Source organism: Argiope bruennichi, chromosome X2 (assembly GCF_947563725.1).
Source record: "Argiope bruennichi chromosome X2, qqArgBrue1.1, whole genome shotgun sequence".
Taxonomy (NCBI): domain Eukaryota; kingdom Metazoa; phylum Arthropoda; class Arachnida; order Araneae; family Araneidae; genus Argiope; species Argiope bruennichi.
Genome location: NC_079163.1, coordinates 51478829 through 51492036, shown reverse-complemented (window position 1 = coordinate 51492036; position 13208 = coordinate 51478829). Strand labels below are relative to the sequence as shown.

The 13208-nt window shown below is 29.3% G+C and overlaps 1 protein-coding gene across 1 annotated transcript in view; it reads right to left on the bottom strand.

The window, feature by feature from the left end:
- LOC129959773 (uncharacterized) overlaps window positions 1-10245 on the bottom strand; it is a 58066-nt gene extending 47821 nt beyond the window's left edge. Inside the window, exon 1 of the mRNA XM_056072666.1 lies at window positions 10200-10245. Coding sequence (XP_055928641.1) covers window positions 10200-10245 — 46 coding nt within the window. The remainder of the gene's footprint in view (window positions 1-10199) is intronic.
- Window positions 10246-13208: the final 2963 nt, after the last annotated feature.

Here is a 13208-nt window from a genome sequence, read left to right as displayed (position 1 = left end):
GCTTCATTGCAAATTTATGTTGCATACATCAAAGGAAATAGAGTTGAGTCTGGTTGTTTGCTAATTTACATTCTAAACCGAAAAAGGACTGATATTTGCATTTCAGTTAACTTTTGATAAACTCTAAATAATTTTAAAGATTATGCTGCTGCTGCAACTTTTTTTTCTGAAGTGGTTTTTAACTGTTACCATTCGGTTAAAAGGATTATTTGGAAATTAAACATAAGCAAGTCTAATAAGTTCGACACTATCAAATTTTTTATTGCAGTTCCTATGTTTAAATATCTTCTTATCTAATTGGATATGAATATCACACAATTGTACATGACGACGTTCTTCTTGATGGTGGACGTATAAACTGAAAAAGACTAAAAGCTTTTAAAAATCTCAAAAAAGTTAATTCTACAATGGTTTAAAAAATTACTTATTTAAAGATTATAGTGTTTCGAATAGATAACATTTAATTCTCCCACCTCTGGCTACCTAAAAATGCATCTTAGTTACTCACACAATATTAATAATTATTATATTAATTAATTATATTATCTCATTCGGCAGAATTTACTAATAGCTGCTTATATGTAGCGATTTACACATCCTATTAGCCTTCTGAATAATACAAGATATGCAGACAAAACTAGATTATGTTATAGAGAGTCATTTCAAAGTATTAAGAGAAAGATATTAAATAACAGTGAGACTACTTCTTTTGACAAATATTTACTATTAAAAATGAAGCTGCTTTTTATGATATATTTGTATTTTTTTAAATTGACATTCCTGATATTTTCTTCTCTTTTATTCGACCATAATCATTTTTGTGATTTATCTTTTACTATATATGAAAGAATACAACTCCTCTGGAAATAGATTTCTTGTATTAACCATTGTGTTTAACGCATTAGAAGGAATTAAACGACTTCTCTGAACATATAACCTCACTTTCAAATGCCTTAGCAATATTCAAGAATACTATATCTATATAATTCCTATTGCATCAGACAGATCTGGAAATATCTAAAGCCATACATAACTCTAAAGCCAAAATTTTGTGGCATTAAGTAAAGCTCAATTTTGGACTGTTTAATGGTTTAAAAATCATGCTTCGAATCGGGGTAGCCTAACAAATCCCTATTTTAAAGTTTTGTGTATAATAAACTGATAGCAGTTTTTTAAGTGCAGCAACACGAATGGTCGGAAAGAAAGCCTGAACTCGAAGTGGGTAATATATGCTTTTATATATAAAAAAACCTGTTTTTATTTATTTAGATTTATGATTTTGAAATTATAATAGTGTTAGGATAATTGTTTACAATAATAAGTTTCATTCCTTGAAGTTCTAATATATTTTATGTCAGTTAGCTGTTTCATAAATTCGATAGAACTCTTATTTAAATGTTATTTGTTTCATTAAAAGCTGGTTAGGAGTAGGAAAATAATTTATTTGTATATATTCGTTAAATAATTTGTACAAGTTATATTAAAACTTTTAGTGTATTTTTATTTATTATAATCTTATTAAAACTGTGCAACTTTCCCATTATTTGAATTTACATCCTTGTTTTGAAGAATATTGGGAAAAAATGTTCGTGGTATTTTTCCTTATTGGCATTCTATTCCAAACATGTTGCAAGCGTATAAAATTTCAGTGAAATTCTCGAAATGAATAATTGATTCTTATTAATTATTAATAATCTTATTAATCTATTAATAATTAATAATCTTAATTATTCTTGGGAAATCTCTGTTAATATTAGTGATTTTACTGTATGGTGATTTCTGTCTGTATTTTAAAATCGTAGCTTATCTTTTTATAAACCCAGTATTCTATCTGAATTCTTTATTCATTTAACATCAACAAATCGAATCGTATTATATATTATCATTGGATCGTGACTGCCTGGAGCAATGCCCAAGTTCTTCAGAGTAAAAAGAAAAAATGATTTTTTTATTATATTGAAGATGTTATTTTAAAAATTGAATATGCAAAATTCATTAACGTTGTTTATATTTTCACTTCTCGAAAGATCAAATTATTTATCTAATTAGAAATAATTTCTAAATAAATATGAAATGATAGCCGCGAATGCATTGATGACTTATCAGATTAGAAAACATCTAATAGCTTTGGATATCTTATTTATTACACATCATCAAGACATTAAATTTAGAATTTTTTCATTGGATTAAAGCTAATAAAGCTACCTTAATTAAGAAATTGATCAACTATAATTCTTTTTTAAAAACATTGCTTATATGTGGGAGAAAAAATAGAAATGGTAGGCGTTATTACCGTTGCCCCGGTGCTCCCAAGATTTTCACAGCCTTACTTAATATGCTCAAGTTATATTCTAATAAAAAAGCTTATATTTTTTTCGACCATTTATTTATGAAATAGTTTTTTTTTTACATTTATTTATTATTTATTTTATTTATTTATTATGAAACATTTATTTATGAAACTGTACATTTATTTATTATTTCAATGCCAATCTACCCAGGTTATTTAAGAATTTATTTCTTAATATTTCTGGGGGATTTAAATTGTGAATGTAATAACAATGTGTAATGGGTGTATGCGCATTTTCTTTTCAGGTAGCTTTCTATTTGCAGTAGCCACAATTCCGTTGAATGAAAAATAATTATAATTTATAAGAAGAATATCTGGCGGAGGAGGAAAGAGAGAAAACTTATATTTATTCAGCAAGATGATCTGCTTTTCTGTGATAGCATTTATTTATTTGCATAACAGAATTTGGCAGATTTTCTTGAAAATCTTCTATCAAATCAAATCACTGCCTATATTTGTTTATCAGCTGAGTATTTTAGTTTTTATACCATTATCCATGTGATATTTGTATATTAAGTATATATTCGTTTGTGATTTTATATGAAGGCATATGCTACAAACAATTGTAGTCAGATATTTGCATTATTTTGAAGTATGACTTTAAAACTATTTAATTAAATTTGTTACAATAACCTTAAAATTAAAAACGTGCACTGTTAAAAACTTTTTTCATATTTAGTTGTCAGATTTTTTTTAACCCATAGCAAATCTGTAATTCAGTGATGTTTGTGAAAAAAATTTTGATGTATTTACATATGTAATTTTGCAATATTTTAATCCTTTTTAGCTTTTTAATTGTTCTCTTTTATATTATCTTTTTGAATATATGTATCTCATTTTTAAAAATGCAATCACACGGATGTAGCTATTGCATTGACAAGAACATACACTCAGCATAACTGCATTAAGTAAGCCCAATGCAGTAAATATGATTCAAGGTTTTTGCATAAAAGGTAAAAATACTAATTACCTTTCAATAGTTTACTCCATTGTGATTCTGCCGGTATTGCAAAATTTCCATATAAGATTTTTTTTATTATTTTTATTGAGGGCATTCTTTGGAATATTTATAAGGGATTGTAAAAAATATTCGATTTCAAATATTATTGCAATTTGATTGCTCTCTGTTGAATTTTCTTTTTCTGTTTAAGTAGATTAACTATTATCCCGATCCTATGTCCTAAATGTCCTATTCGGCGTGGTCCTTGCTAATTAAACACAAAAATCAAAATAAATGAGAATTTCTCCAGGTTTTGTAAATCATAGAAATCTATTATGTTTTCTTAATTGTTTTTTTTTTCTTTTTCTTTTTTGTATAATATATATTTTTTTTTATTTTGAGAATAGAAGATCTTGAATTTTAATGCATTCATTTTATATATCAGTCCCTTAAGTCCCTTAAAACTGCGCCCCTTCCCTCTAAAAGTTACATCCCGTATGTTACCTCATCCCCTTTCGAAAGAAAGCTGCCTTTCTGCAAATTTTTATTATACAAATGAAGCAAATTTTATAATTTTTTTTGTAAGTTTTATAAAAATGATGTATTTTTGAAACATAATTCCTTAATTAGGTGTATTGATGAAAAATATGATACATAATAAATTAAGTTGATAAAAAATAAATTTACAACAAATAAAATACAAGTCGTTAATATTTTGAATCATTGAAAGTCAAAATCGTTATCTATCTGTTTATGATAGCTACATAATTTTGATATTTGTATGATGTATAATGAAGAATTTTCATTTGATGTATAATGAAGAAGAAGCCTTTTCTATCTTACCATTATTTTTTTGCCAATATTTTCTGATTATTGATTATTTACCAATATTTTTTGATTATTGATAATAGTTTTAAAGTTGCTAAAAAGTGAATAGAGAATTAGCAAGCAAGAATCAACTTTATTTGTTTAATAAAGAATGTGAATCTATCTGAAGTGAGGACGTTGGATGCATTTGAAATGATGGTAAATATAAGTGTTTATATATTTTCAACAATATAATTGTTGATCTGATTATTTGCTTTGCGTATATTACTGAAAATTAGGCAAAAAGTTTTTTTTTTTTTTTTTTTTTTTTTTTTTAAATTGTCGAAATTCGGGAGAAATTTGAATGATTTTTAAATTTGTAACATCAAACAAATATATATTTTTTTTTTTGAGTTTTAAGATGTATAAAAATTGTTTTGTGCAATAATAGTTCCTTTAATTATCGTGGGTAAGTACTGAAATTTTGCCTGATAAGATAACTCCTAGCTGCATATTTCCACCTTTCGATGTATATCTTTGCCATATTTGGAAGCTCTAAATTTAATAGTCTACCATACACACAGGTACACACACAATTATCTTTATTAGTACTGTGTGTCCACAACGATACTTCCAGCCTACTGTCTGTGTTTACGGCAAGCGTTATAGAAACAGGTTTCGGTAGGAAAGATCCATTTCGAGTAGGATGAATCGGACGGAAGTCTGAGGGTTACTATTTTAATTGGCGTCAATTTGAAGCTATAAAAAAGCTATTGATAATTCGTCTTCTCGTTATAGTCGCAGTGATACGTGTCTTTATATTCGCTTAGCTTATTTCTTTTATATTTTATTAACCTTTTCTTTGGTTAATATTAATTGCATTTCAATATTTAATAATCCTTGTCTCTTAAATTTTGACATCCTTTAAAATGCGCTTTCAATTTAAGAAAGGTGAGAATTTAAAATCTCAAGCACCTGAGTGAACACTTGAATTATTTTTAAATTCAGAATATGTTTTACATATAAACTTTTTGAAGTTAATTATGTTTCAGATAGCTTGTGCAGATCGAAAACAGCTTACCATAGTTTTTATGTTAAATCAGACAGATTACTTCGCGTTTGCTCTGGAAAATTTGAAATTAATTACTTACATAAATTTAAAAGAAATGAAATGAAGACGAATAATTTTTTTGTCACGTATTATTCTACTTTAGATTTCTTAATTGATTATTTTCTTATTGTGCAATCGTTAGAGATATGAATTATTCAGTGTCACCATTTGATTTGTGTTGTTCTTTTTATACATATGACAGAAATATCGGGTATTTTCAAGATTCCAAGTAATCAAATAATTTTGAGTTTAATGAATCATTTTTGAATTTATTTTCAAAAATTGAATGTAATAATACAAAATATCGCCAATTTGGTGTTAAACGTGCCGATGTAGGAAACATGACTGAACTTCTGCCTACGCGACATGAGCTCTTCCTTCAGTAACCTGTTTCTTTAGCAACCCTCATAAACATAGAAATTTGGTGGGAAGTGGTCTCCTGATGGACACACAGTAGTAGAGATATGTTTCTAACTCTTGTTTTGGATATAAGCTTGTTTATTCGGAATATTGATTATTTGGCTTTAAAAAATTTATAAAAAATGCATTTTACCTTTCATTTGGTAAGATTCGAAAATATAAATTAAATTACAATTTATCTTTATATAAAATTGATTTACCTTTCTCCTCATTTGCTTGAGAAGTAAAGCATTTAAATATTATCTAAATGTCTGTGTCTAACCTACCTGCAAAAAAGTAAGAGAGGAGAAAGTTACAACAGATCTGCCTGTCATTGTACATTTTCTGTAGAGGTATATTATGATACTTAGAAAAATTGAATGAAATAACCTGAGATTGAAACTAAATTTCCAAAAACAATAACAAGAAAATTTTTTTAAATATTATTTTAAAAAGTGAACTGCAAGGAGTTTTCAAATAATACATTTTATGAAGAGTAAAAAATTTTTTTTTTCTTAGTTTAGATGTCTAAAAGAGAGGGGGTAAAAAGCCGAATTTTAATAATTGCATGATTAAATTAAAAGCGAAAATATGTAATTAAAAAGCCAAACAAGAAGCAGATGACCATTTTCTCATTACCGAAAGTATCGATTTGAAGTAGGTGCGAGAATATATTTCGCAATACAAAATTTATTAAATGAAATAAAATTCTCTTCCTTGGAGGAGTTGGAGTCGAAAAACTTATTTTAAAAGTATATAATATAAAAAGGTCGGGCAAGTGAAAGTTTTTTTTAAACTTAATGCATTGAATTTATTAATAAATGTATTAAAGAAAACAAATTTTTTTAACCATAGTTAGAACAATGGAGAAGTACTATGTAATTAAATGATTTTATGAAATAATGAAATTAATTTGATTCACATTATTATAATGAAAAATACTGACACGAATGATGAAAAAGTATTTTAAAATATTTGTTGAAATTGTGGGAGAAATTGTACGGCATTTAAAATGATTATGATTAGAAAAATTATTTTTTGAATTTTAGAATGATGTAAAGATAATTTTTGGGAGGCCATATTTTTGGATGTTACAGAAAAAAAGCCAAACTCTTGAATAGTTTTTAATTAACTGAAATTTTATTTAACTTATGGAAGTTGACTGTGATTTCTCTCATATTTAGAATAGCATATATGAGCTACATTTTAGAAAGATCGGAAAATACTGTTAATCTGTATACAAAACAAAATAGCATTCATCTACATCTATTGATGTTAGCAATTTTTTCATGCTAAATCAATAATATACGAGACAAATAAAATTATGAATTTAGTGTAGTTTCATATGATTTTTTATGCTATAAATTATAGCATGAAATACCAGTGTTAATTTTATGCTTGCCTTCTAAGATTCTAAGATAGAGCAAATTTCTATTCATAATTTCATTTGATGTTCGTTATAAAAGAGATTCCTTAAATAAAAAGAGAAAGGCAGCTAGAATTTAATATTGCAAAAACAATATTAACATAATTATTTGTAGATACCAAACCGAAATATTTTCTTCTTAATATAAAAAAACGCGCAAGAATGTCTTTCGTGCCGGCTCTCTGATGTCTAAAAATAGAAGTATTACTTTTCGCAATAATTTGCCACTAAAGAAGTAACATAGATCAGTGCAATAAGATTGTGATTCCTTTCTTCATTATAAACATGATAAAATAAACACTTCGAAACACATAAATCTGAGAAAAGTCATGAGTGTCCCTTTAATCCTTTTGCCTGTGTGCATCAAATTCCTCTTATAATGGTTCCTCTCGCTTTAAAAGGCCGGCGAAGTCACTTGTCCATCAGTTAGTTATACAGTATCAAAATGCAGACTGGGGGGGGGGATAAGGGAAGAAAGAAAGGAAGCCCTTCTGCGGAGAGATATCATCACATCCCCTTCGTCTGAGGCTTCTGTCAACAATCAAATCTTGAAAGCTCATTACATCACAAAGAAGACTAATGGTGTGGGAAGCATAATCCTGGTTTCTAACCTGTCAGCTCTGGCTGCTAATGTGCACTGGCCAATGTTTAAACTACCAAAAACTCTTTATACCTAAACTCCTTTTTTAATTTATTTTATTTCTTTTTTAATGCACACAGCAAATTGTACCAGTTCTATGTACAAGCAAATTTTCCTTCTCATAATTGTTATTAGCTTTTGATTAATTTAGAAAAACGTGTGTTTAGTATACATGCTCCAACGTACTGCCGAAATGTACATGATTCTACAGGGTAATCTATACTTATAAATAAAGCTCAATGTGTGTGTGTGTGTGTGTTGGCGCTCTACAGGCCAGGCCATTTGACATACAGCTACCAAATTTGGTACATGTATACCTTAGAGGTCGAGAATGTGCACTTGGGGTCCCTTTTTTGAATTTTTAATTAGAATTTTAATTATTAATTAAAAACTAACTTTCCCGCCAAAATAATCTTCCATTTTCCCCACCGCCAAATGAGTAAGGCTTCAGTTTTTTTTTTGTTGTTTTTTTCTCCCAACAGTAATGAGGCTAGGGTTAAAATTTTTCGGCCGATTATTTCAAATGATTCTGTTTATTTTCTTAATGTTTTATACATCTAAAATTAAACATTGTTAATTAATCCATGTTTGAGATTCATTCTGAAGTACTTTTGAATTAAAATAACACAGAATAAAGGAAATTAAAAATGTCTAATCTGCATAGCGTTACCCCAACTGGCGTAGAAAAATTCAAGCATTTGCGTTACCGTAACTGGCGAAGAAAATTCACGCATGCGCATTGTGTTCTGATTGTTGCCATGACAACCATTATCAACGGATGATTTAAATTATTTTTAGGTTAGTTGCATGCTTTTGTAAGCAAATTGTATTTATATTAGTTATATATTTTTTGTATATGCTTATAGTTTTAAGTACATCGTTTTTAAGTAGTTTTTTTTAACTTGTTTTCAAGGATTTAAATTATTTTTTAGGTTAGTTGCATGCTTTTGTAATTAAATTGTATTTATGTTAGTTATATATTTTTTTGTATATGCTTATAGTTTTAAGTACATCGCTTTTTAAGTAGTTTTTTAAACCTGTTTTCGACCGATTATTTTAAACGATTCATTTTATTTTCTTAGTGTTTGATGCATTTAAAATTAAACATTTTTAAATAATCGATCTGTTTATGATGAATCTGAGAAAATTTTGTTGACAAATTCTTGAGATATTACATAAATTAAGAAAGATATTCTTTAGTGCCCATAAAGTTTAAACGCTCCGTGACTCTGTTATCAGTAATCATATTATTATCAGTAATTATATTATATTATAGTTATTATTAATCATATTATCAGTTATCATATTATTAAAAAATGCTTTGTTTCAGTAAAAAATATTATTATATTAATTGCAGATTAATCATTTACACTTTAATTTAAAGCATAAATTCTACGAGAGGTAACAGAAAATTAGAGAGATACATATTACGTTATGACTGAAGGCCTTTATAATATTATGAAAGAATTATATAACTCTCTAATATAAATTTGAAGTTTTAAAATATTTTGATGAAGAATCTCTTAAAGTTGGAATTGCGTAAAATATTTAATGGTACGACCGGAGTTTAATCCCCTGCTTTGCGCAATTTTTAAAAATTGCCAACAACGGCCTAGCGAAATGTTCAAAAGCAAAGGAGCAGATGTTCAATTATAGTGCATAATAAAGATTGCCAGCTTTGGCGCGTTATCGCAACTTGGCGAAGAAGGGGGTTAAACTCTGGTTCAACCTATTTAATTATTAAAATTTAAACGAACATTAAGATTGGCGAACCGGCTGGTCGCCAAAGGCGGCTAGTTATAATTAAAGTTGCGATTTCAAAAATCGATAATTTTAAAACTACTGGAAGAATGACTTGATATCTTAGCAGAATAATAGTGAGACAATGGAATTTTGTTTGGCGAAGGAAAAAAAATAGTTCCAAAATGTGCCGATAGAAGGCGCTGTCAAGGGAAAGAACAAAAATGGATTCGTTAAATACAGGGATATTGTTAGCCAAAAGGAAACAATAGATTTCAGGGGTTTTACATGTTTATGGCGACAACAGTGATTAATAAAAAATAAAAAAAAAATTGCGTCATAGAACAAACACATTACTGATGGGTGGTTAAGGCATAAGTTGTTCGATATGTCCTCCGCCTTGTTCCGCTACTAATTGGAAGCGCAAAACGCATGCTCCACAACAGATCGGAGGGTATCTGTACTGATACAATAGATGTGGTGTGTGATACCTGATTAATTTAGAAAAATGTGTGTTTAATATGCATGCTCCAACGTACTGCCAAAATGCACATAATTCTACAGGATGATTATAATTAAAGTTACGGTATCAAAAATCGATAATTTTAAAACGACTGGTCAGAATGACTTGATATCTTAGCAGAACAATCGTGAGACAATTAAATTTTGTTTGGCGAAGGAAAAAAAAAATAGTTCTAAAATGTGCCGATAGATGGCGCCATCAGGGTTAACATTGTCTGGAGATATGCTAATTACTTATGCATGACATGCCCACCGCAAACATACCTGCCATAAAAATGCAGAGCACCAGCTCTTTGTCTGAATGCTTCATCATGACTCCGACTATGAAGGATCGCGCTCTGCTCTAGCAATTTTGAAGTAAAACATCACACACCACATCCATTGTATCAGTACAGATACCTTCCGATCTGTTGTGGAGCATGCCGTTTCGCGTTTCCAATTAGTAGCGGAACAAGGTGGAGGGTATATCGAATGCCTTAACCACCCATCAGTAATGTGTTTGTTCCATGAAACTTTTTTTTTGTCATTATCAGTGTTGTCGCTATAAACATGTATTCTTGCCTTATCGCTAATAAATTTGTAGTAAACTGAATTCTATTGTTTCCTTTTGGTAACAATATTCCTATATTTAATTAATCTATTTTTGGTCTTTCCCCTGACAACGCCATACATCGGTACATTTTGTAAATATTTTTTTCCTTCGCCAAACAAAATTCTATTGCATCACGATTGTTCTGTTAAAATATCAAGTCATTCTTACCAGTAGTTTTAAAATTATCGATTTTTGAAATTGCAACTTTAATTATAATCACCCTGTATTTTGAGAATCTGAGTAGCTTACAACCTTTTCAAGCAAAAAGGGCGTTGATTAAACGTATATATTATTAAAAATATATTAATTTGAAGGCAACATTTTGCGAGTACCAATTATTAACCACTCGCAGGGAGTTCTATAAAATTCCCATGTGTTATTGCAAGGAAACAAAAACAATATGAAAATAATAATAAAAAAGGACCACAAAAAATGGGAAAGGCATTTTAAGAAAGTGTTGAATGGAAAATGACGAAGATGACATGAAATGCGTAATGTATTACAATATTTGTTCAATATGGGATTCTCCAAGTCCTATCAAATGCTGTAGACGCAAGACAGCGTGATCCACAGTAGCACCTAATGTTTCCTGCTGATTTTCTAGGACATGTCTAGTAATGCTGCTTTTTAAAGCAACAACAGAGTTAGGTTTGTCCTTGTAACCGATCTTTTAAATATCCCCACAGCCAGAAATCGCAAGGATTCAAATCAGGTGAACATCTGCAAACTATACAATCCTCACTAAAAGTTCGGTGAAGCAGTTGTGTAACACAATGAACAACGTGAGGTGGTGCTCCATCTTGCATGAATGTTGTTGAATCGAGGCAGTTTCTGCCTTGCATCACATTACTCTCTAAAATTTGAGTATAACTAGTGCCTGTTGCGGTGCAGGGAACTAGCCTTCTTGGTGTAAGATTTTCGAAAAAAATAGAACAATAATAAAGTCAGCAGTCATACCACACCAAACTGTAACGAACGTTGAATGCAAGGGTTTCCCAAAAACAGTATGCGGGTTGGATTATCTCCATATTCTACGGTTATGGGTGCTGACTTGTCAGGATAAAGTAAATTGCGCTTCAACAGTCCACAAAATCTTTCGAATCCGTGATTCATCTTCATCAATTTTGGCAAGAATGAAGTTGGCAAAATCAATTCTTTGTTGTTAATCGCCTGGTTGCAAGTGCTGCAAAATTTTCATTTTATACGGATAGCGTCTTAAAATGTAGCTCAAGACTTTGCGTACGGTCGCCCATGGTTTTGATAAAGTTCTTGCTACACTCCTAGCGCTTACAGGTCGTTGATGCACTAACCCTGAATCAATTGCTTCCCTAATCTCTTCCACAACTTCCTGATTCACAGATCTTCTTCCTCTAGTTCCAGAGAGCACTCCGAGTTCTCCTGTAGATTCAAATTTATTAATCATTTTCTTTAAGCCATTCACAGACATCGGTCCTTTTCTCAAATGCTTCAGACGGTAATATTCTTTCAAAGCAGCACAATAATTGCTATTCTTTTGGTAATAACATTTTACTAACAGTACGTTCTACCTTTGACAAAGTCATGGCTATAGCTTAAAGGTACATGACCTTTATCATCATAATGATTTTAAAATTGAAGTGGTATTCATTTTGGCATAGTACAGAGCAAAAACAAAGTTTTAATAATCTACAGCACCATCCATCTATTGCAAAAAAATGAACTAATATTTTTTTGTGTGTAATTCATTTCCCCATGGCGTAAATAAACATATACCAAATTTCTTCAACATACGCCACGTAGTTTTTCTTTTACAGTCCTTCAAACACTTGCACTTTAATTATAACCACCCTGTATATACTTCTGCATTTTGAATTATTTACTTTTTTATGCAAGTATGTTACCTTATATTTGAATCAATTTTTTAAAGCTCTCTATTTTAAAAAGGTTATTTACGAAAAAAAAAAGAAAAAAAAAAGTGAGAAAAACATAAAATATCCTAGAGTGCATTTCTGTTATTGTTGGAAGCCAGTTTAAAAGTTGTGGAATTGGGGGGGGGGGTGAGGAAGAAGAAGATGCTATCGTTTTGATAGTATGATGTAAACAATTTCTGGAGAAATATGATAAATAATGTAAATAATTTTTATTTCATTTTCATGGTTTTATTGAAAAAAAAAAACTGTCTAACTGTATATATATATATATGAAAGAAGTTTTAACCTTTTGAGGAGCAATGCGAGATGTTAAAGTTTGAAAAATAATGAATAAAATAAGTAATTAACATTCCATTAAATTATTAATTGATTATAAATAATAAAAAAAGCTAAATAATCAAACGATATGCCTGATTGAATTTTGATCTTATTTTTTATATAGATTTAATGCCTAATTTTTTTTCATTAATGTTAAGCATTTTTGTTTTGGAAAATTAAAAAAAAAGCCTCTAAAGTCTGTTCCAATTTCATGAAAGCTTTCTGGAACTGTGGCGTAACTTGCATGGAATAGGCAAGGCAAATGCCCTATTCGTTATTACCAGAATCCGTGAAATTAAGGAACTAACTGGTTGCATATCAAGAAATATACGTGCTTTTTAAAGCTCTTATTCCACAGATTCTGAAAATGCTTTCAATCAAATGTCAGAGAATAGACGATCCTTTTTACAACTAGATAATCATTTGAAGCTATTTACCTCACACAAAATAATG